This window comes from Anopheles gambiae, chromosome 3, assembly GCF_943734735.2.
Source record: "Anopheles gambiae chromosome 3, idAnoGambNW_F1_1, whole genome shotgun sequence".
In the NCBI taxonomy this organism is placed as follows: domain Eukaryota; kingdom Metazoa; phylum Arthropoda; class Insecta; order Diptera; family Culicidae; genus Anopheles; species Anopheles gambiae.
Window position 1 is genome coordinate 3762336 of NC_064602.1, and position 25450 is coordinate 3787785.

At 51.6% G+C, this 25450-nt stretch overlaps 1 protein-coding gene across 2 annotated transcripts; it reads right to left on the reverse strand.

Annotated features, from left to right (window-relative positions):
- Nucleotides 1-2606: 2606 nt before the first annotated feature.
- On the reverse strand, nt 2607-23465 carry LOC1277962 (protein decapentaplegic). Of its 2 annotated transcripts, none has more exons than XM_061656500.1 (4): nt 23316-23465; nt 10841-12140; nt 6743-7386; nt 2607-4690 (listed from the first exon to the last, which is right to left on the reverse strand). In XM_061656500.1, exons 2-4 carry the CDS (start codon nt 10978-10980, stop codon nt 3774-3776), a joined length of 1701 nt encoding a protein of 566 aa, XP_061512484.1. In that variant the 5' UTR covers nt 10981-12140; nt 23316-23465; the 3' UTR covers nt 2607-3773. The 2 variants fall into 2 exon arrangements, with proteins under 2 accessions (XP_061512484.1, XP_061512485.1); XM_061656501.1 differs by having other exon boundaries at nt 10841-12039; nt 23316-23457.
- Between the last annotated feature and the right edge of the window lie 1985 nt (nt 23466-25450).

Consider the following 25450-nt stretch of genomic DNA (forward strand, 5'->3'; position numbering starts at 1 on the left):
AAGCGAACCGCTGGCCGCGAACGATCGATCGATCACACCCGGTTTGCGAAAACAACCACCCAACAGACGCCCGACCGTCTCAATCATTCGCGGGTCACGTTCCGCCGCACCGTGCAGCGCCCAACGCATCGCATTCGGCTCGATCCGCGTCGCAAAACCGTTTCACCGCTGAATCCGTCATTTATCCTGCCAAGAGCGCACGCGGTTCGCGATTGTGCCGCTAATCTCAGGATTATAAGCAAACTTCTGCCTCTCAACTCTCCCCCAGCCAAGGTGTGTTGTTCATTCCTGCATTCCTAATTATTCAAACAACAACCGAGCACTTTGCTTATCCACTTTCCAACATCCGGGGAAGGCCGCCGATAAGCCACCCTCCAAGGCACGCTCTTGCTGATTCATTTGGCGTGCAAACAGTGTTATTCCAGGCCAGGCCAACCGGCCACCAGCATCGATCGATGTGTGTGTGCCTCAAGTGTGTGCGTACCGTACGTAAGTGATCGATGATCTTCGCACCCGCTTGTGCGGGCAAAACGCTTATCTGCTCGATTATCCTCCCGATCCCCTCATCTCACTCGCTCGCTGGATTCAATGTGCGAGAAGCAATCAATAAATAATACGCACGCGTTAGCTCGCAGCCGAACCGAAAGCAAAAACAAAATAACAACACCGCACCGCACTGCTGTAATCACAGTAATTTTGAATTTTAAATATCAGTTATTTTTAGTACCTCACCATTTAATGAGTTAATTATAGAACAGCAAGCTAGAGCACCCGAGCGCACGAAAGAAAAACTCGAGCAATCTTAACCAGGCTCACGGCGTGGATTAGATATGCACGCGCGTAACCGCGCGAGCTCCAATCCGGCCAGTCGGCCGACCAACCCGCCCAGCGGAGAGTAATTAAGCGCATACTGACAATTACATTTTGCCACTTCGGTAGACAACTTTCAGGGCATTTGATTGCTGTTCGATTAATAGATTCCGCGGCGTACGATACACACCTGGAAAAGGCAAGGGCAGCTAGCGCTAGTCCCACCAGAGTGCAACGCGTGCACGCAAGCTGAGATCGCCGTGCTGACATCGATTGCCCAAGTAGAGGTTGCCGTTTTGTGGCAGTGGGCAAGCCGCTGCTAGTGGACGGAGGAAAAGTGTGGAACCAGTCAATAGAAAACAACAACCCTTTAAATTGGCTCTTAAACTGTTCTGCTTTGGCAAACGGAATCCAAACACTCTTTGTACTGTACCGCGTAGAGGGAAAACCGATTGACGTACCAGAGAGTGTACGTGCCGCTTGGCCGTCCCGGCTGAAATGTGTTCAATTTTATCACGCAATTCGTATGCGCGTCTAACATCCGCAAAGCGCCACCACGGCTGCGTGCGAGTTTCAGCAATATCAACCAGCGCACACTGGGTCATTGCGCAATGGCACACAAATCGTGAAACGATTTGGCGGATTTAGGAGACACAGGCACACCGCGAGAGAAGGAAATTAAAACATCAACAACGACTCCCAGCACGTACACGCTTTTCGGCAAAGGGAGAAAGGTTTATCCGGTTGCGCTAAGTGAAGAGCATGAGTGGTTGTATGTGTGTAAAGATGTGTGTCAGGTCCATTTGAAGATCATCATAACAAATGGCGATCGCTTTGCCTCTTTTTGTCCGCCGTTCCCGAAAAGCCAACCAAGAACATACCAGAGCAGCCGCAAAAAAAAACCTTCCCCATCGCAAAAATTACAATCATTGTTCTCGTGGAGCTGGTGGTCCACCGTCCGACTGCAGATTGAGAGATGATACCGGGGCGATGCGGTTTTGTTCCTCCCGGCGCGTTTGTCTTCCCGCGGGACATAATGATGGGCGTCCCGAGGAGCGCCCGGAGGACCGAAGGGTCCGGCCGCTCACAGGTGGCCTTTGACGTTGAGGGTTGCCCACGATGCCTTGCCCAGTTCAACGGAATCCAAACAAAGGGAACATTTTTCACAAATATGTCTGAATGCTCTCTGTGCTCGTGTGTGTGTGTGGCTCTGGGTATTTTTATATGCTATCGTTGCCTTCCTGTGGCACTGCGTCAAGAGGATGGATGCCCTTTTTTCGGTGGTGGGATTTTTTGTTGCTACGGGTTTGTGCAAAAATCAAGCCATTTGGGTGGTCTGCCGTTTGTGTGCATTCCCGTGTACGTGTAGCCCGCAACCCGGCAATGCATTCCCGTTTTCCTCACGAGACTGCGAGGAGCTAAGGTTCTAAACCCCAACCATGGGCCGAATGGTCCACGGGACATTAAAGCTACTCCTGAACTGCAGAGATCTTCCCCTGAAGCAAGTATCATGTGAAGGAAGTTTAATTTGCTGGTTTCTAGCAGATTTGTGGTGATGTCTATTCTTCTGGAATTCAATATCTCCCTAGAGTCTTGGATGGGATGAGGTTGATGTTGAACATTTTACAAGAAGTTAGCCTATTCGAAGATGAAAGATGTTGTAGAACGTATTCCTCAAGATCTGAAACATCTATTTGAAGTACAGTTTCCAATACAATTTCCACAATTTCTTTCAGTCACTCACTGGAACCAAACCTGTAAAATGAAATTACAACTCCAAAAACACACATACACGATTTTTACGGTTTGAATTTCCTTACAAATTTATTCCTCAATTACACGCTTCAGCTTTTCGTAAAATAAATACGTTTCCTTCCGTTTACACAGGTACAGCAAATAATATACAAAAATTTACACACAAAAAACATATTCAAACACATTGTAGCGGTGCCCTAAACGTAATAGTGTTTCGCAGTAAGGACGCACTCAGGAAAGCTGTCCGGCGGTTTCGGAACTTTATAAAAGCTGCTAGTACAAAATGTACGCACATCACGGACGCGCAAGACGCAGGAAGTGCTGCTTGTTTAGATGTGTGTGTGTGTGTGATCGTGATTTCTGCAAGACTTCACTGAAAGCACATACGCAACATCCACTTGCCTGCCTTGCACGTCCCTGTCGACTGTTTACAGAATCGTTGTCCGTCCCTTATTCGCGGGCTGCCGTAAGTTTAACACTCTAGCTATCTCACTATGTAGTTCCTGTTACTTTATACACGCACATGCACTCGGAATGTCCTCTGCTTCCGAGAGGAACCATTCCTCCTTCACTGTCTGTTAACATTTCCTATCAATAAATATGTACAGATGATGAGCCCCCCCGCGTTGTGTCCTTCACTTTTCTCTCATTTTTTCAGCTGAAGTCTCCGTCACTAACACCTATGCCACAGCACTAGTTTCCCAGCCCTACCAACTCGCTAAGCCACCTTACAAGACTTGTACCGCATCTGGACGGACAATAGTGTGCCACTTGACACGCACACACCTCACACGCTTTTCACCCAACAGTTGAGCTTTCTTGTTTGTATTAGTTTTATTTTGTTTGCTTTTTCCCCATTTTTTGCATGCATACGTTGATTATGGCTTGATCTACATGACTTTTTTTCACTATGGTACACAAGTTTGATCGTTGCTACTATTGCTACTATCCTATCTGATCCCTTTTTCTCTCAAAACAAACTCACTCACACTCTCTACACACTTCGCTCTTAGTACGTTCGATCGTTATACACAAAACAAAGATTTAAAGTAATAATAAAACAAAACAGTTGCGGCCCTGCCGATTCCTATGGTCATCCAATTTCGTGTTTTGTTTCAATCCCCTACCCTCCCCCCTTGTTTTCTCACAGAAAACGTATCCTTCCCCTCAATACTCCCCCCCCCCCCCCCGTCTTCCCTTTCAACACTTCACCGGCAGCCGCAGCCAACGACCGTCATGTCCTGGTAGTTCTTCAGCACCACCTTGTTCTGCTCGTTCAGATACAGCATCGAGATGGAGGACAGCTGGGTCGGCACGCAGCACGCCTTCGGTGCGAGCGTCGGGTTGTAGGAGTTGACCAGCGTCTGCACGATCGCGTGATTCGTCGTGTTCAGATGGTCCGCTATCGGGAACCGGCAGTCGCCCTGGCAGTAGTACGCCTCGTACCCGGGCGGCGCCACAATCCAATCGTTCCACCCGACATCGCTGAAGTCGACGTACAGCGGCTTCCGCTGGCAGAGTTCGTTTTTCCGCCGGCTGCTGCGCTTGGCCGAGGCACGCCGGGCCCGGTTCGCGCTGCTGATCGCGTCCCGGATCGGCCGTTGCTTGTGCCGCCCGTCGTCGGTGTAGGTGAACAGGAGCGGCTGCTTCTGCACCCAGCTGTCGTGCCGCTCGGCCGCATTCCGTCGCAACCGGACGTGCTCGTGGACGGGGACGGCCGGCACTATGCTGCGCCTCTGGCGGCTATGGCCTGGTGGTCCACGGCCCCGGCCCGTCACCTGCACGAACAGGCCGTGGTTTTTGCGCGGCTGCCTTAGCCACCGCTCGACGGCCGGCATCACATCGAAGCTGGCCGTGCCGGACTCGTTGATGGCGAGCGTTTTCGTGTCGACCAGCAGGAAGGTCGGGGCGCGCTTGCCTTTGACGCCGGGCCGCACGATGTCGTACACCATCACCTGATACAGGACCGGTGTCCTTGCCTGCGCCCGGCTGCTTCGGTGGGCGATGCCCTCGCGGGTTAGGGTGAGTTCCGCTGCACGCAACTTCTCGCCTCGCGGGATGCTTGTTACGTTGAACAGTAACCGGAAGCGATGATGATGCTGGAACCGCTGGTCTATGTGACTTTCTGTAGGTAAGCAAGGGAAAGAGTTGAAGAGAGAGAGAGAACGTTAATTCATTGCAAGGATGAGACCGATCAGGATGAAGATGCATCAAAGTAGCCATAACAAGGAAACGTCAGTTATCAAAATGTTGAGTCAAATGAGTTGTTGTGTCGTGGCAAGTGTGTAGTGTAGAAGAGTAAAACATCAAACTAAATCAACTTAATTGAATTGTCCTCCAATATTTTTCATTCCCGGTAAGTACAAGACCTGGGCCAATATTTCCATACTTTGTTTCACGGTAAATACAATCCAACCAAAACCGCCATCTCCAGGTTTGCCACAGAGACTCATAATTTCTTCAACCCTTTGCAAGGATAAATAAACAACTCCGCCGTACCTGTCATGAACCACCTGGACGAGCTCACACCATGAAATAACACCCCCCCCCCCCTCCTTTCCCATCCCCTAAAAGCGAAAACGAGTCCAACAACATCCCCCACTGCTTAATTTCTGCCAGACGAAAACCAGAATCCTGAAGTCGGCCCGGCAACACGCGGCAAACAATAACACTTCTCCGAAACTGGCGGGATGTGCGCGGCCAGCGTGTGTTTTAATCGATTTGGCAAACCCATTAGCGAATTTGGACAATCAGCAACACTCTAACCCTCTTCAGCACCATCCCCCTGGAGTCTGCGTCAAAATTCTCCTAAGCAACAAACTACGCATCATCCAGACCAAGACCCAGACGATCGTCTCCGTAAGTGTTGGGTGAGTTTGTTTGCGGTTTGCCGAAAATTGCGCCTGCCCGGCGGTACTCACTTTAATTGCGTTCGGCGCAACACGGCTCTTTGTGCTGCTGCGCCCCTGCGCGAACTAATATTTCTAGTCCGGTGTTTGTTTACAAGCGGCGTGATACTACTAGCAAAGGCTGCGTGCTGCTGCCTGGCGGAGAATTTCGACTTTGCGTAACGCACTCCCAGCACTCCCTCTCTCCAGCGCTCGTCCGATTTTACCATAAACACTGGATCCGTACTCCGTAGCATCTCGCAAGTAGTTGGAAGCAGTGCGGGTTGGTGAAAAGGTCAACCGGACCTAGTATATCGGACTCCTCGGAACCTCGCTTTGCCGCAATGGGGTGTTGATAGACGCTTCTCTCCTTGAACCGTACAGCTGGGCGCAAAACGAACCGAACGTTTACGTTCGCTTTACTCGTGTGCAAAATTTATCGATAATTTTACGCACGATACGCCACACCCGGACACGCGGATGCAGCATCTTCCACGGCTCTTTGGCACGGGGAGATGCGTAGCAAAACGATCGCCATACTACGAGGGCGCGCGCGCGCTCGGTAATCGGTTTTTTCGGGGGGAGATTATGTAAACAAAGTTGTGCCCCCGCCGTATTACACAAACAATCGATCGCGCGATCGCTTCTTTATTGCAATCGCATTTCCAGGTAGTGTGCAATCAAAGTGCACCAGCCGTCATTAGTTTTCGAGTACGGCCGATCCAACATCCTGGTTTGAATTCAAGAACTTGGGAAAGATTTGAACTGTGTACTTGCTGGGTTGCTTCTTGTATTTCAGTACACGTTGTGTGATCTTTAGCCAAAACCTTCTCCAATAATTAACCTTTTTATCATTTCTAATGTCTACAACTGCATAACCCAAACCTTAATGTCATCTGGGCAAGGTGTCTGAACATTGCAATGGAACCACTTTCAAATCGTCCGTAAGCACAGCGTTATAGCTCAACATTAACTGCTGCATTTGCCGCAAGTGTTAGGACGTGGAATTAATTGAAAATAAAAACAACTTGATTCCACCAGTTTGCGCCGGTCGCACTGCGACACCTCCTTGAAGAGCAGGTCCCTTGGCCTCCTAACCGAGCGATCGTTACCGATCGGTCTGTGTGTGTGCGTGTGTGTGGCAATGCGCTAAACACTCTTTAATGTCGTGCGCAACCGTGTACCGGTTTTTGACGTCGTCGTTGCTGTCGTGGAGCCTTCGGAATGGCTTCCTAGATATTGCACTACTTGTACTACTATTCCCTTTCCCACGTCCCCGTCGTACGTACCTTCGTGTGTAAAACTTCGCACGGTGTTGGCGTTGCGCGTGTTCAGTCCTTCCTTTGGTACGCTGACGGAGTCGACCAGATCGTGGCCCATGATCTGGGCGTACAGCTGCTTCATCGCCTCCGGTATCACCACCTTGGACCGGTCGATCTTTGGCCGATTGGGGAACCCGAACAGGCTCAGAAGGTTCTTCTCTATCTCGACTAGCGTTTTAGGATCGGGCCTGCTCTCCACCACCACCGTGTCCACCGTGTCCGGCTCACTGTCACTGATTTCGTTCTCCAGCTCCGGCTCCTCGGCTGGACCTTCGGGGTCTACCTCTACCGCCGCACCCTTAGCGGCCACATACTCTTCGTACTCGATCGTCTCGCTGCTCTTTATGCTGGCCGCTTCCGGCGCCCCGGTCCCACCTATCCGTGGTTCCGGCGAGACGTCCGTGACGGGCGGTGTCGAGTCGGCCGAGCCCTGCCGTAACGCAGGCAGATTGAAGGGATGGCTGATGTGTGATTGATCCGAATGGAGCAGGCTGGCGGCTTTCGTTCGGGCTGGACTGCTGCTGTCTGTGCTAGCGACTCGCGTTGCACCGTGTGATATCGCCAGCACAGCGAGCACGTAGAACCATACGTGCATGGTCGCTGGTAGTAGTCTGCAATTGGAAAACGGAACCGTATTAGAGGAATGTTTTGCAGTCAACACGTTCGCTGGCCCCGCTGGTCGGTGCCGGAATGGGACAATCGCTTGCCGTACTGCTCGCTAATAAATCTACCAACCGCCCGGACAACGCCACATTGCAACTATTGCGATTAGTCAACGGTCACCACTAGACACCGTGTCGTGGTGTGGTACGTTTGTTTGTTGCGCTTCCAGGCCCGCCACACAAGAGGAAGCTGATAATTAAAGTAAATGTTTTCAAAAAACAACGCCGTGTCTTGGAACTGCCCGGGTGAGTGTGCGGGGCATCGGAAGAGATGAGAGTTTAGATTCGCGGTCACAGATTGGGCCCAGACCGGGTGGCGACACTGGTCGGCTACTAGCTTGGATCAGCACGCGAAGCAAACGGCACACACGCGGCGTTGATTTTTGTTTCTCCTCCTTTGCGAAAAGCAAACTCCCCGGTGTCAGTTCCAACGCCTGTTTTCTTTCGTTGGCTTTACGGAGCCGGCCGTTCGAGCGGCCGAGGTCGTTCGAGGTACGCAGAAGCATTCGAGTAGCACAGCTATTCGTACGTTTTACAGCTTCGCCAGCACAAAAACACCTTCCAGTCGCCCACACTTTGACAGGTCAGGTGCTGCCAACGGATCCTAAGGATCATGCAGCGGGCTCGAAGGTGAGAAAGAGACACCTCTTCTTCAGGAGTGACAAGACAAGGAGGTTCTCGTCTGTTTGCCCAATGCTTGTACCAGTGTGTGTGTGTGTGTGCATGAGAAACAAAGGACACAAGCTGTGAATCTCAAGTGGCCTCCTCGATACATTCGTCCTCACAAAAGGATCCTTTTTTTCCTTCCTCCTCCCTCCCTCTCTCTCTCTCTCTCTTTCGCATCTCCGCCCGAGAAATGGCTTTCGCACGCCTTCCCTCGCTTTCCCGTTCCCTCCCTAGGAACGGTCCCATCCCATCCCACGGACGGTTGCAGGCGATTACAGGAAGAATCCCCTTTTGCAGGTCCCCTTTGGGCCCGGGGCGTTTTACTACCCCTTGCGGCCCGTCGAGTGCACTCTCGAGTGGGCAACAACCGGTTGTTGCCGTTGCCGGCCCCGGGGCTTACGCACCGGAGGACAACAAATCGATTGTTTCCTCACAATACTGGGCGGAGAAGTGAAGAATGTGTGTTCGTTATTTGTGTTGTGCGCGTCCCTTGCGTTCTGTCCTTGGGCTACCGCGCTCGAGCGCTACCACACCTTCTTCTCCGCACCGGGCTTGGTTTTTCGTTGCCTGCAGGACCCGGCCTGCCCTGGTTACGGGAGGTACACCTATTGCTCGAACGATCGATCACACACAGCAGTTCTCTGTTAGCTGGATGGGGTTTTCCCCGGCCCGCCGTCCATTTATGTCGATCACGCGGGCAAGGGATGGGTTTTTTGGTAATTTCCATACCCTTTATCAATGGGGAGCACCTGTACAGCACGACAACGCCCATCCTCTTTTACCCGTAGGTGTACCACAACACTCGCTCGGCCGGAGGTACAGGAGAGTGCGTTCGTTCGACGCGCTCGCTAGACCGATCGACGTGGGAGGGGGCGCTTAAGGGCACAAAACATCATGCACATGATCGCCCCTATCGCTGCGTCGTGCACGCGGATCTCATCCCACCCCACCCAAGTAGGTCAGCGAGCGAGGAAGAAATTGCAACTAATCTCACGGCGCTGCAATGCCAAGTGCGTCAACACAACAGCAGCCCAGGCCTATGGTAGAGTCTGTAGTTGCACTGTTTTGATCGGCTCGGCGAACAGTTTCCAGTTTTCAAACGACACCAAATTCCAGCAGCAGGACCAGCCACCTTCGACGCTTTGTATTTCCACCTGAACGCCTCTGCCGTGTACTTTGCGGTCGGGAAGGTAAAAAAAAAACCCCACAACGAGACATGATCACCAAACGCTGTGGTGCCCTGGCGCCAATCCATCCGCCGCCGGGAAAAAAGGGAGAAGAGGCTACACAGAAGGGGGGGTCTTGGTACTGGTTTTGCTATTTTTAGCCCGGACACATAGTATCGGCGCAAACGAAAAAAAAAAAGAAATAAATCCAGAGCGTTCAACAGAATCCCACAACACACGCCTCGTGTGTGTCCCTCTGCTCACGTAACACGCAGAATTGTTAATCGCATTTGAATAATAATTGTCAGCATTCTCGAGGCCTGCACACACACACACACACAGGGGCGGATTCGGCCTGCACACGGGTCTGTTTCTCACTCCCGAGGAAGCTCGGCCTGGTCGCGGGTGCTGTCAGCACAATCGGGGGTTTGATCCGGAAAGGACGCCTACCATTTTTATAATCTCACCTTCCAGTGTACCCTTACACTGTGTGTGTGTGTGTGTGTGCCTAAGGGTGCACTTTACACACACACACACACTCCAGACAGACAGAATCGCCCCGGATTGCCATTGTTTGCCAGCGCGATCATGCCCTGCGAGTTGTCGCCAGGACCCTTCTAACCCTCTGAAAGTGCAGGTTGCACGCATAAACGCATCGCAAGTGTGTGGGTTTTTATGTGTTGATTGCCTAACACGTTCCCGGTGGGTGCTAAAACCAAAAACCCCTGCCACTGGCTTTTAACAGTCCCCAGGTGAGCCATTAAATGAGGCGTCAGAAGAGTTCTTGTCATGAATATTGAGACGCCAGTCTGTCATGGCGCTGTACCTTCGGTTTCTTAATTCCCAGGATTCCAGCCCAGGTCCCAGAGTCCTGCCAGCAAACCTTTAAGCCGCTCTCGGCTCTCATTTAATTAATTAATCAACAACAAAACAATGTTTGCACTGCAGTTTTCACATGCATAGTCTTGCCCGACTCCGAAGTGATGGTGTCGGTGGTGCTGCATATGCGAACCAGTGATCGCTGCACTTTGCTGACCCCGTTGTCATCGTCGCTGTTGTTTTTGTTGTTGTTGCTGCTGCTGCTGTAGCTGTTGTTGTAGTGGGAACGGGGTAGATAGTGAGCGTGCAGATAAAGCCACGTCAACCACGTCCTTCCATTTGCTCTGATTTATGTCGCTGGCCCAACGATCGGCGGCTTAATTCTCACGGCCTCACGTAAATGAGCGGGCCCACTCATAATGGGTGAGTTATGTGCCTGTTGCCCGTCTGGTTGTCCTCTCCCCCCTCCCCTACCCCTACCCCTCCTGTTGTGTGCATGATCTGGGGTCAACACCAATTAAGCATGCAGAGTTCCGTCGGGTCGTACTCAAAATTCTCCGACTTGCCAGCAAAACGCACCATTCGGCATGATAGTGATCGTGGTCAGCATTATGCTTCCCTCGATGTCTCCTCCATTCCCCCCCTGTTTAAGACCCATCGCAATATGTTGCATTTGTGGTGGTGATGGTGAGTGATTTTTATCGTTATCCTAAGCTGATGTTACTTGTGCTTTGCTGGCTAAATACACTTACCTTCTACTTGTTTGCCGACCGATCATTGTCGATCGTGTCCTCGTGCCGGTTGCGGCCCGTCGTTGCCTGGCTAGGCCGCGCGTTTCGCTGCAGCCAGGGGAACACGGAGCCGCATGGGCACGCAGCCGTTCCCGCGTCATGTACACCGAGCCGCCGGAACGGACCCGGGAGGCAACCAATGTGGTTCCGTTCGGTTGAAAAGGATACGCACTGCTTGGGAACGCTTCCTTGAAACGTTTTCGTTTACGTTTTACACAGGAATTGGTTTAATTCTCTTGCTTCGCACAACCAATCTATTGCTCACTACAATGGTGGTCCTGGTGGCCCTGCTGGCCGCGATGACACTGCGTCGTGACGAGCACGGGACGACCGTTTGAATGTTTCCTGCTCACTGGCCACTCGCCGGCACCGAGCATTATTTCACGAAAATCCTCGCTCAAATCTGCGCTACCGCGTCACTCGACTTTCACATCGAACACACTGCACCACTTCACCAAGCCACAGGACAGGACGCCGTCGTCGAACCGGGTTTCCTGCCGCTCGGGCCCCTTTTTTCGCTTCTGCTTCGCTCTCGCCTCCTGCGCCCAAACGCTTCCTTGCACTTTCCCGATACGGCGTATACTTATGTTTGTGTTAATGTGTTTCCGTATGGATGTGTGTGTGTGTGTTTGTGTATTTTCTTGTTTTAATTTTCTACACTCTTGGCTCGGCTCTCACACACTTGCCTAGGCCTCTGGTTGCCTTTGCTTGTCCAAAGGACCTCTACCTGCCCGAGAGAAGCACAAAAAAAACCCTTGTTGGCTCGGCTTTCGTGCACACTTTTCCTTTCTTCCTTTCTCACTACACCGGCAGGCAGGTTGCAATCACAAAATCTGTCCACTGGCGGTCCACTGGCTGGATTGCACGAAAGTTGCTCGTTCACTTTTCGTCGCCCACGCGCAACTTCTTCGCGCTGCACTTTCGATCGGGCGCGAGCGCGCGCGCGCACGCAAAAAAAAAGAAGGTTAAAATATTTGCGTTCCAATCGGTCGTGCCCGTTACATTCCAATCTCTTGTTGGGCCGCTAGTTATACACTTGTACGCCTTTTTTTTTTTTGCTGTTATGTTTTGTTGTCGCTGTTTTGCGTTTTCTTTTCTGCACTTGAGGAACACCACACACTACTGCTACTACCGCTGCTGCTGCTGCGGCGGCCGCTGCTCTAGATTACAGATTAAACAAATGCACTTCGATCACTTCGCGCTCTGATACGGGCATGCACATCACTATCAGTTTGCACTATTTCTAGCACTGCCCAGTGCACTGGTCAAAATCAAGTAGACAAACGGGACGTTATATTAAGAATGTGTATTGCTTCTCTCACTAATCTCTCTCGCGCGCGCACACACACGGACACTGGCTGGCATTCCAAACGGCTCAAAATTCAAACCTCGTCTCGACTCACGCGGCAGCTTCACAAATTTTAAACATCTCGCGACAGCATCTCGAACACGAATGAATGAACGCGAGAGACGATGCCGCATGAATGCGGTGCGATCAGCTCTCGGCGTGAACGACGATCGAGTGAACGTGCGATGAACGGCAAGTGGGCGTGGCCAGCCGCGTACGTGCTCCGTGTATAAGGATGAGAGGAGCGCGTGCATCGAACATGAGAGGATCAAGACGTTTGACAGACGTTTGATGGTTCGAAATGACTGTTATGATACCGAGAATTAAGTGATCACTATGCTTTTTGTTGGTTGGTTTGAGGTTGGCTTTGCATTGTAAATGAATTCCTGTAAAACGATGTCTTTCCACCAGAGAACACTATTTGATCGTCTTACTCGCTGGGAGGTAGTACACACATACCGCGATACTAGTCGATACGGGGCCTCGGTCATTTGTGGTTATCCTTGAGATTGTAAGCACAGTGCTGCCACTGCCACAGTGGTAGCACGGATCGTCACGGAACTACTGCACCACCATTACCAACCTCGCAACTCCTTTCCACGCCACTGCCAGTCGGCGATCGGTTAAGAAATATTGAGGAAATCATATTTTCATTAACAGTTATTTACACTCCAACAAATCGTGAAGATTTATGTAAACTGTGCGTGTAAACTTTCATCTCTGCCCTCGCGGGAGCAATCGATCGATCCGATCTAACCGCCCCCACCCCTGTGGCCGATCGTTCCGCGCGCTCGCACGCTCGCACGCCCCGGCAGCGGGCCTCTTGCACAAGGGAGAGTGAGAGAATATTTATGAGAACGATTTGTAAACACCGCGCGGGCGCGGGAGAAAACCGCTTCATCGCAACGTAGCACGCGAGTCGCGGGCACTTGTCGTACGCAAAGAGGGGGTACAAAACACACACGCACGCGAGCGCGCGGCCGAACCGGGCCGCGCAGATGAACGGCTGCCGCTAGAGAGATCGTTGGCTCGGGATAGACTGATTGACGCGAGCGCTCAATCCACGCACCCGTTGGCCTTGTCGGTATGTTCCGCTTTGCGTTGCGTGGCGCTGCCTGGTCCATGGCACGGGGCACAACACTTGAACGGTTCATGCTAAAAACGAGAGAAGTGCTTTCTATCCTCTCGCTGGCAGGCCGAGGCGCACAGCAAAAGGAAAGCAATTGCATGTCATTTTCACTTCCGAATTATTTATTACACTCCGCAAACAACGGAAATGCGGCTGGCTAACGAACCCGACACGCAGACTTCTGACAAGTGCGGCTCTGGCTCTTGGCCCGTGCGCACCTTCGGGATTGATGCTCTGTGAAGTGAAATTTATCTGTTATTTAGATCGAATGAATTATATTTAATCAAACAATTAATAAATTATCACCGGAGCGGCGCACGCGGCAATCTGCGCCAGGCACTGGCCAGGCCATGTTTACACTAAGCACGTTCCTTATTTCCCCCTTCCCTCTGCCCTCTGCCGATCGGGCCAGTCCGATCATTTGGAAAGCTTGCCGCGAGTGTGCAGAGATGCACTCCACCGCGTTACGATTGTGTAATGTGGGCCACCGTCTACCGTGTGCGTGGCCCCGATTGCGTTCGGCTTGGACCGCTTCGGAGTAGGAGATGCCCTTTGCTACGTTTTGTATGCTAACGCGCGTCACAGATCGGCCCAGGGTAAGAGAGTTCAGCCCGTTTCTACCCCCTTGCTTCTACCCTGACGTGCGAAAATAGCGAGCCCAGCGCTGAGGTCTCTGGGAATTCCCCAGCTTCGTAAATGAACGAACGCTGCCTGGACAGCATCGGTGCTCTTGTTTTTACACGGGCTTAGGACGAAAAACAAAGCCCAAATGAGGTTATTATTTTTTCACACCTCTCGCAAGCGTTCAGCCGAGCCCAAAAGGATGTTTAGCTTCCGGTGGTGGCGGGTATTTCCCACCGCTACATGAATGAGCTGCTACGTGGTGGTGTCGACTGTAGCCACAGAAACAGAAGCTCGGTAAAACCCCAACTATTTTGATTGGAATGTTTTCTTGCTTTGCAGGCAAACAGTGCCATTTTTACCTTACACTGCAATGTGCTTCGTTGGTGAGCTTTAGAGACATCTCTTCTGCTTCCAAACTGCCTAAAGGTTGTTGCGTTGGACCACCATGATCAACTCCTCCAAATCTTGCAAATGACACTTACTAAACAGCCTGTTGAACTTTGTCTGTGCTCTGGAGGTCAGCAACCAACGTTGATCGCAACGAGGAAATGATTCTAACGCCGTACGTCGAAAGGTCAGTAATCTAACACCAAGGAAAGATGCCGTCCTGTTCGGTGTGTTCGCAGCAACCCATACCTCCCGAGCAACACTTTCGGCTCGATGTGCAAAACAGGGCTTCGCATGCGGTGGTATACATTGTAATCATTCCAAACCCGAGCGGGGCATGATTTAGCGCTTCGTCCTTCTGGTTACCCAACACTGTGGATCGGTTTCATGTTACAGCCCCCGATGTCCGTAACCTCCTCGCACAACCGGACAACCGGAGTTAACGATCACTGATAGCAAAACGGTTTGCTGATGGACGATTCCCCAAACCTACGACCGCGGGGCAACCGCTCCCAATCAACATGTTTCCCCGCATCTCCTGCCCTACACACGCATAGTACGAAACGAGTTATCTGACAGGCTTTTATGACTCCGTTCCTTGAGCCTCCTTGATTACTGCGTCGCCGACCGCCTTTGCGTCTTGTGCGCACCGGTCAGTGTGTATTTTATTATTACCAAAGCGTTTTTTTTTTGTTCACGTTGTTTTCATGTTGTGTTGTTGTTTCCAACACTCATAGTGAGCGGACCCAGCAGCCGTGTGAACGTACCCGAGCCAGGAACGCAACCTTCGCGGTAAGCGGCCGAAGGCCGTACGCAGAGCATAATGACCAGACACTCTGGCACTCTGTTGGGTTGAGGTTCGACCTGTCCAAAAGGTGATAGAGGCGATTCTACGATATCTATCAACATCACTTTGAAGCCCAGACTCCCCATTCCACCACACCGTCCACCGCAGACTTCAAGTAAAGTGACTGCCAATACGCAAATGAATGAAAATAATAAACTCTTATCCACCGCTCTGTCCCCGTTCAGGGATATTTTCCATGCGTCCGTCCGAGGACAACTTCGCTGCCAGCCAAATACGCCGGGAGCGTTGGTTGGTGGAATTAATACCAGTGTGGCGATCGTTTGCGGGCGAATGTAGCAGCGGGAAGGGGCCGCATGCTCGCGCGGTCATCGGCTGGGCAGCATCAGTCGACACCTCGCACGATATTCGCGATCGATCGATCCGATCCGTCAGTTCGCCGACCGAAACCGAACCGCCGACTGTGATCTTTTCGAGAGCCGCCAGAACGTCTGGGCCGAACGCGTCCGGCCGCTGCCGCTGTTGTTGCGGAACGCGCACCGTTCCTTTGTCGGCAATCATTATCGTCAATAATCGCCAAAGGGAGCGGAAGGAGGTCGGGTGTTGGTAGACATTATCGACCCAGAAGTTCAATCAATTTTACATCTCACGCGGGGGGGCGCACGCAGTGAAAGAGCGACTGAAACGGAACGTGCAAATATTCCAACCAACGTGTGTGTGTGTGTGTTGATGGTTGCGCACTTGACGGCTAAATATATAATCAACCTTCCCGACAGCCGACAACCTGCGCAATGGCTGGCGGCTACGTATGTTTGAAATTACCCAAAAATCCTTCGAACGAAAGTAAACATTTTTCTCCAATGTGTAGCAATTTTATGCTCTTTTTTGTGTTGAGCCCCGTGTTTTACCAATCGCCAAGACACACGCACAGTTTCGTACGCTGTAGTGTAGTGGAACACCTATTTGCGCGATCGAGAAACATAATGTTCGTGCCCTTTGCTTATTTCTTTTAATTATGAAAGTTTCAAATTTCGCTCTCTCTCTCTCTCTCTCTCTCTCTCTCGCTCTCTCTCTCTCTCTCTCTCTCTCTCTCTCTCTCTCTGACCTCAATGAATGCTCGAATGGCCTCTTATGTAAGGGAGATAATCAGCGACAACGTCGTTTTGCTTTCAATTGCTTCCTTCGTAGGGTGAAAAAACGAGAAATTTTATAAACATACTTATGCACCACAAGAGTGTTGGATCTTTAAACTTGGACTACTTTTGAGGCCACCGAAAGCGTCTCTCCAGCAGCAAAGCCATTATGCTAGTGTCTTCTGGCCCGCGCCTGGGTCACAAATGCTCACTTACGTATGCATGCGCGTGCGACTTTCAAAAGTCTCTCAAAAGCTCCCCGTCCAAGACCTTCCTTCCCTCTCGACGGCTCTGAAAGAAGCAAGAAATGAAAGGGCCCATCATAGCCCACGCACACTGTTGGCGCCCTTTTTTTTCGCTACACGGCATCGCGCGATGACACAAGACACAGCACCCGAGATGTGACGGTTCGGCAGCACGACCAGCGACAGGCTGTCTGGTCCGATCCCCGGCCCCGGCACAACCTTGAGCGGCCCATTAAAGGAACACAAGGCACGAAAAAAGCAACACACACACACACACACGCGTGCTTACCGCTCCCAGCAGCCCAACAGAGATGCTGTACGCGTTGGCGCATTTGCGTTCGGGCTGCGCCTGCCGACAGCCTCACAAATGATTCGTTAAATGTAAATAAATTATACGGACGGACCGCACCACCAGTCTCACTGTGTGTGCGTGTGTGCTTGTGTTGTGGCTGGCTGACCAACTGGCCGACCCAACAATAGAAGCGCACCTTTCGTTGCTTTCGTAAGCGAACGATCCCAGCGATCGAACGATAATCAACGCCACCGTAGCAGAAGGATGCTTGTCAAATGGGTGTATAGAGGCAGATAGACACACCTAAGACCGAACACACTCGGACTCACTGAAGCGATCTACCCTGTGCCCCGGGACAGCCGTACTCCATACAATGGGAGCGTGATCTTCGGGAAGCAAAGGTGCCGCAGCTCGAGAGGCCCTTGCCCACTCGTAAACGCTGATAATGCGCCGCACCAAGCCTGTGATGTGCATCAGTGCCTGTCGATAGCCTGCGCAGGGTTGTCCGGGAACCCGGGGGAAAGCTTCTGCGCCCGAGGGATGCTGCGCAATAGACAATAGACGACCTAATAAGATTGTAATGCCCCTGGCAGAAGGGACGTCTGCCAGATCTCACGCCCGCTTGCACATTTCCATGTCTGCCTCTCTCGCTCTCTCACACACACACACTGAAGTGTGGAAAAGCGGCATCCCTGTGGTCTTTGCACACATGCCTCTTGTGAAGCTGGCGGGAGGTGCTGAATTTCTCGACAATCCCAACCAAACCGAAACCCCGTCCCAGAGACTCTGCCAGACAGCTTGACTCCAGGCTTTTCGGCTGGAAGAGGGCTGTAAAATGCCAACAGCACACACAAAAAAAAAAACACACACAGCAACGGTTCAGGCCCATACAGAACCTACGAAACAAACGAAGCCGAAGAATTGCTTTCGAAGGTTCCTGCGATTCCCAACCTTTTGCACGCAACCAGAACTGAGCTGTAGATCTCGCAGAACCATAAACCGATTGGCCAGTGCAGTTCAGTTTTTTTGCCGTGCTGTAATTCGAGATCTCTTCACGATCACCTCCTCCTGCCTCTCCCAAACCACATCACCACCCCGTGTCACCGGACCCGGCTAGCCCGTTCAATGGCTTATCGGCTTGCCTCTCCCTCTCTCTGCCTGAAGGGTGGTGATGCGTCCAATGTCCCAGACAAGCCAGTCTTTCCAAGGATTGTGTGTGTGAGCATCTCGAGAAGTTTGTGCTGGCCGGCATTCCACGAACTGTGGTCCGGTTGCCATATGCACCACATCCAATCCTATCGCTCGACGGCCCCGCCAAGCCTTACTTCAAGCGCACACATTCCTTTTCGCCACTTGAGCACGGTGAGCAAGAGAGAGTGCAGTGCCGTTTTGACTCCGATTTCCCAGTATTTGGCTGCTACGATGACTTCACAGAAAATAGACTTTTTGGAAACGGTATGGTGCGGTACTGGCGGTGTGCTGCATTCTTTCGAAAAGTAGAAGATAGTTTCCCATTTTGGGCCTAGGGATTATCATGTTACATAGTGGATTCGGTATTGGAAATTCGAAGATCTTCCAACAAACAATTGTAACAAGATCAAGATATTCAATTTGAACAATAATTCCAGGAGCTATAACGTAGAGATACTGCTTTCGTTTTGTTTCGTAATAATTGTAGCTTCAAAAATACAATCTCTTGATATCCTGCAAGAGGCTCATTCATCCCGGCAAGCCCTAAAGACAAAGTCGCGCTATACCCGTTGACCAGCAACCGGACATTGCCTTTTTCGTGCATTTCATTCATAAAACGGGCCCGGACAATCCGGGCTCAGTTAAAAAAGGTGGATGGCAAATGGAACGAAACGACGCCCGATGGGTCCTTGCTCCATCGTCATCATCAGTAGTTGGGACCGACCTCACAAACCTGCTCGCTTCCGGTAGCTGATGGTAAGATTCCGATCGGCAAACACGCACACAGAGTCTGTCGATAATAATCGAATCCATCATTGAACATTCGATCGGTGTCAGCAAAAGCAGTCCCCCCTCACAGTGTCCTTCTCCTCCTTCTCATCCCATCAGCATCAGTTCGATCACGTCAAGCACGTCAAACAATCTGGCCCCTGGTACACGTTTCTTTCTCCCTTTGGGGGTTCGGACCGACTGTCCCTGTCCCGTCGTCCGGGACCGTTGCCGGTGTTTGGACTCGGGGGAACAATACGTCAAGCTCGAGCAGCGAGGAAAGCGAGGAACGCTTTAATTGATACACGCATTGCGCGTTCCTCAATGAATTGCAGATCACGGGATCCCGATCCCGCTTTCCGTCCTGCTTTGCAGTTCACAAAACGAGAAAATGGCCCCGGCAAAACACAACAAACACAGCAGCGCAGCAACCGAGGCATGCTGCTGACCCATTGCCGTCGGCGGAATGCAAACGGCCCCTTCCATCCCGTTGACGGATGCTGTGACGGGTATGTCAATGTTAATTTCATCTGCCGCTGTTGTCGTTTTATACATTTATCCATTTTTTTGTTGTTGTTATTTGTGTGAGCATCTCTCTCTCTCTCTCTAGATCTCTCTGTTTGTCCCTATCTCTTCACCTCGCTTGAAACGTGCTGGCCCGATGGCGCTGGTTCCAGTGTGCCTCCTGGTGCCCATCTGGTGCCCCTGTGGAACAAATAGGCAGACCTAAGCGCAGGTTCCATCCAATTCGTTTGGATGCGGCTCGCCCGACCGAACAGCGCTGGACTGGTTTCCGCTTGCTTATGTTTTATTTATTTGTGTGAGCAAAAACATTCCTCTTAATTGGAATGGAGTTATCTCCTTTTATAGGAAAATTTGTTTTTAATTGATTTTCGTTTCTTCCCCCCTCTATGTTCTCTCCGGTGTGTCCACATGGCTTTCGCGCTGGGGCACGCTCGTGGCCGGGGCTCGTGCGATGCCCACAGCCGGGGTCGGGTTCACCAGTGCGCCATGACGTGCACATCTGCAATCGATACGCCGATTTTCAAATCGATCGCACGTCCCGCCACAACACGGAAGGGGGAAGGAAACCGGATCGCCACGGGCCAAACCAACCCCCCCTCCTCCCTCCCGCACCTCCCGTGATAGAATATGCCAGCACTCGTGCCTCGCCGTTGTCCGGGCAGTGCTCGGCCGGGGACAGTGAAACCGGTCCAGGGACACCAATCAGGTTTCAGTGACCACGGTTGCATGGTCGGATTTCTGGAACGCCGTTTCGTTAGCTTCCGTTCTGCACGATTCTGCAGAGCCCACCCTTCAGGTTTCAGGTTGCTCCTGGTGAGTTGTCCTGGAGGTGCGCTCGGAATAATGAACACCGGGACATTCTTGACCGGATAGCTGGTTTGGAACTGTTTGCACGAAGTGTCAGCAAAACATGAACAGAATCCATAATAACCCCAGCGATTGGAAAGCCTCCAGCCCGAACGAGCTGTAATGCTATCGGAGATGTCAACAATGAAAGATCTCTACAAATTCCTCCACCAAATGACATGTTGGAAAGGTATCTTAATGCGATATCTTTCTGTAGCTGTTTGACATGCACTCTTGGAAAGATTACTTATCGTAGGGGACTTTACGTCCCTAGGCTGCAATGTAATGCTGTTCAAGTAGAAGCTCTTTGCGCCACCGTGATAGTTTGTCCATTTTAGCGAGCTCAAAGCCTGATCATATAGACTTTAGACAACTCCAACATGGCTCAATGATAGAATTCAGCACAGAGATCGACTCAGGAGCTCCACTCTAACTTCCGTTTCGCAAGATATCTTGACAGAAATAAGCTTTCTCTGCTGGCGCCTCTCCGGATGACAACTACAATATCAATATTGAACCTGTTTCGGCAGATAGTTGGACGGTGTGGCCGCAGCACACACATTTGTTAAAGAACGTTTTGAACAAACAGATGTAACGATCGTGTTCAAACAGTGGATGGTGGAGGTCGTGTAAAGCTTCAATCCAAACATTCGTACCCACTCGACTCGGCTGCGGTCTCTATTTCCTCACACACCAGCCTATTCTTGCACCAAACTCCCGCGCCCGTCTCGCGCACAGCTCGCGGAGGCTCTCTGCTGCATCTAAAATAGTGTGACATGTAAGCGGATACAGTGACATTCCAGGCATCGATCTCGTAACCAAATCCACAAACCCCCGTACGACAATGCTGGTCCTCCACCGTCACCAGCAGCACGATCATTGCCACCCGTTCGCTCGGTTGTGCGGTTAGGGTGTAGGCAAACCGTCGCCAACCGGGCCGTTTCGCGAATGGAAAACACACATTCTGCGCATTTGTATTATAAACAGGCTTGACTGCACGCAAACCGCAACTAATCATAGCAAAGAAATGGCTGGATCGAAGCAGTTTGATCTGAGCGCTGCACGCCCATGGCTTCCACCTGCGTTCTGAGGCATCTCGTCGTCGTCGTCGTTTGCCGTCGTCTCGAGCTGTTGCTACATTGCCCACGATTGACGGGAGAAATGAATTACGATCGTTAAAGACTGGCTTTGTGTGTTTTGCATTGTTTTGCTCAGGTTGACATCATCCAGGGGGCAGTTTTGATTCGTTAAAGGGAAATATTGCAAACGCTTCCATGGATTAGGAGGTAGCTTGGAACTTTTCCATCATACAATACAGGTTAATTCTCCCTCCAGGGTATCCAAACAGGCGATACTCGATCAACCAAGCGGGTTGATTTCTTCCCTATATTTCTAGCCTCGTTCCATCCAAGTCTGACGAGTGGAACAGTAACTATAGCTCATGTTTGGATACACACAAAAAACAAGCTGATGAAGCGCCACACAGTGACCTTGTAGGCCGTTTCTATACTTTCACAAAGACCTTCCGGCGTTTATGATGACCAGCCCGTAGAGGCTGAAGTTGTCTGCCCTCCTAGGCTAAGCTTTCACTGTCAGAATCACTTTCTAAGGGACATGATTGAAACAACGACTACAATTGATAGTTTGGTTATGATAGATTTGGAAAGTGAAAAATAGTTATTTTATGGAGATGATCCATCCAAAATTCCTGGATCCTCTTCTCGGCACTCTGTACGTTTGGTATGTCATTTAGCTCGGCAATCTCTGTTGACACTGTGCTTCAAGGATCTATTCCATCCCACGACACCTGCTTCGATCATATTCGTTCGCTAGTGTTGATACACTTTTTTGATGCATTTTGTCACCGGTTTGACTACGTTTTCTTTCACTTCTATTTTTCACTTCTATTTTTCGCTCTTTCCTTTTCTTATGCTGGTTTCACACTCTTGCATGCACTCACACAGACACACATTCACTCCACCGTGATCTTTTTTTTATAATAGCTTCGATTAATTCACCACCATTGCCTTCCTTGAGCTCCTTGCACGTTTCCTTGCTGTTTGGGGCCTTTTGCTCACACACGCACTCACCATCCACTCACACAGATTCACACACATACATTCACAGACGTTGCCTTCACCCCCTTTCACACGCAGCCGATAACGCTTTTCTTCTTCAGCGATCCGCGCAAACGATCGCGCGAACGAGCGGGCCTCGGAACGGATTCGCCCGAGCTCCACACGCAAACACACACACACACACTGCGAACTCCCTGTCCCACTCCTTCACACGCACGCACCAGCTCTTTCCCTGTAGCGCCATCCCGTTTGCACCCGCGCCGGCTTTCTTCTTCACCTGTCGCTCACCTTCACGTACTTTCACCCCGTGCGCACCAAGGCGATGGCAGCATGGAGGCGCGCGCGCGCGCGCCCGGTCCGACTTTTGCGCTGCTGGGTGAATTTGTAACAATTTTCCTTTCTCTCCTGGTACGGCCAGTTGGTATGTACGAGCGTGCTTGTGTCCCCGCGTCTCCCTCCACACCGGATGCCTTTTTGTACATTTTATTTATATTTTTAACCTCTCGCAACGTGCGATTCTGTTGCACCGTTGGGCGAGTGCGATGTTGCGTTCGTTCAGGGCCAACGGGCTAAGAAATATCCCACCCCTTTTCCCCCCTGTTGTGGATGCCCAGCACCGTTGACCTCTTAAGCAATCGCTCCCCAGGCAATGTTCAATATCACCAGGATTTCACACTATTTTCACACCTTTACTAACCACCTCAAATTCCGTCCCCGAGGACGATCGTCGCTAGCTCAGTGCGGTTGATTGGATCCGACTTCTAAACTCGTTTCCGACCCGACTGGCGGAATCTTGCGTTCTTTGCGATGTACTGCGCGTCACACAAACAGAACGTTGGTCGGTTGCCACCACCGAAGCGCGAAGCGGCTCAAACGGGTTCGTCGCGTATGCCACTGGGCACAGCGCAAGTCGTTCGATTTGCTTCACCAGCAGCAGCAGCAGCTAGATCTAGCGCACACGTTCACACATCGAATGTAATTCGATCCCTTTTTGTAGTGGGATCAGTGGATCACTTCCCTACAGCCCCACACTGGGGTTGTGTTGTTTACTCATTTCAAACTCACCACAAATGAACCACGAACCCTCCAAAACGCCCTGCACAGCAAGAGAAAACGGCTAGTTCAGGCCCGAAAAATACGAAATTCCCGCACCGAGTCGTCTCGACATGCTGTTATGTCTGCGCTCAACTCTCTACTGGTTAAATCTATCCGTGATTATTTTAAAACTCCGTCAGCCCCCCCTCCACCGAACTGCTCCCGGGTGGGGAGCGGAGGGCTTTGCGAGCCGCATCGCGAGGCTCTCCGGCTGCCGTGTAGACCGTGTGCCGCGCAGCCCAAGCTTTAGCCGAGCTGCTTTTGCCTGCAGATGACAGTCCGCCGCCGTCGCCGCCGAACCACCCCACACGGTTTCGCTGCGAGCCTTCCAAAACCGCCACGGCCACCGAGCGACAGGAAGAAAATCGAAATGATTACGACGATGATGATTATCATGAGCACACCGCCAGCTCACCCCGCCGATGCTGATGCTGGTGGTGGTAGTCGTGTTGTGTGGAGCTGCGATGATGATCATGATCGCGGGCTGGAAGCATACGATATTGCCACACTGTGTGCCAGCAGCAACCACCAGCAAGCAGTCATCGACGAGTTTTTTTGTTGTTGTTGCTTCTACCTCTACCCCAAAGAGCGGGGACTCGTATGTAGATGAAGCAGCGAACCTGCGCAACAGGTGGATCAAGCCGCTTCTGCGGCTGCCGCGGGGCTTAAATCACACGCGAGCGAGCGCGACAAGGTTGAGTCGCGTTTTGTGCCGCGATGGCTGCGGCGATTCGATCGCTGCTATTTTTATTTATTTTTCAACATTTTTTTTTTGCTTCTTAACCTGGTCCCCTCGCTACCGGGCCACTCCTCTGCTGGGGTAAGAGGAAGCTGCTTTTCGAGTTTCCAACCTAAAAACCCGACTCGCCGAGAACTTCGATTTGCATCGTTAGGAATCGGGCATAGAAAACGAAACCTAACCTCACTGTGGAGAGGCCACTAATACTGCTGCTACTACTACTACTACTACTACAACTGCTAAAGCACCTTCGGCTAGTCGCTGTTGGTGCCCTTTTTAATGCTGCCCTTTTACCCCGTCCCGCCAGAGAACGGACCAGAGCCGCCCCAACACATGAACGGTGATCGACCCGGTGCGGAACGGGGAATGGTGAAAATACCACCCCACTTGTTACATGATACTCAATTTTATAATTTGCATCTCCTCTCCGTACGCGTTGGTTGCATAGGGCAGAAGAGAAAAGAGGCGACCTCACGCTCGCACCCAAGAAAGCGGTCCATAAATCCGGAGAGCTGCAGTTGCTTCGGGCGCCCCCTCGCGAGTCGGTCAAGGAATTTCTTGCCACCGGGCCACAGCAGCTCCGGTGGCTTCTGGATGTCATTGGAGCAGCAAGGTAAGCAATTTGTTTCCCCTTTTTAACAATTTATTTCTATTCCAAAAGGTATTTACTGCTTCGAGCGGCCCTTTAGCCAGCAGCTTGGCTTGGCGGCCTGCAATGCAAATTCATCCTTTATCCACGCGGGCATACAGCATCATGTGACGCGGGCAGGTTCTATCAGGCCCCTCCGACGACCACGACTACGACGACATCGATGACATCGCGAGCAAATTGAAGGCAGCAGCGGCAGCAGCAGCAGCAGAGAAAAAACGAGCCACAACACAACATCTTAAACAACTTGAAACAACATTACTACGACCAATCCGCTCCTACTAATAAGAACGTGTTTTGTGTCCCTCCCCCCCCCCCCCCCCCCCTCAGTCCTCTTACCTCGAGGGGGCCGGCCACAGTGTCAGCCCCAGTGGGGCACGGACGGCAGGCAATCCACTCGGGCAGCAGTCCCGAGCGCCCGAATCGAGCGCGCTCAGCCGGGGCAGCCTGCTGCCGACCAGCCATGCAACCGGTCTAACCGGTGGCCTTCAGTTTTTTCGAGTCAACGTATTTTTCCTCCCCTTGCCTTACCACACCCCCCCCCCCCTCCAGCTTCCCAGGTGCCCGCATGTGTGGCTGTGTGTGTGTTTGTGCGCGTGCGCGCCCGCTCGCACATAAAACCAGGTGCCATTTCCGCCGTGCGTTGTCGTCGTCGTCGTCGTCGTCGGAATGTGAAAGAGAAGTTTCCAGCACGGCCGATTGGCTGTGGCAAAAACA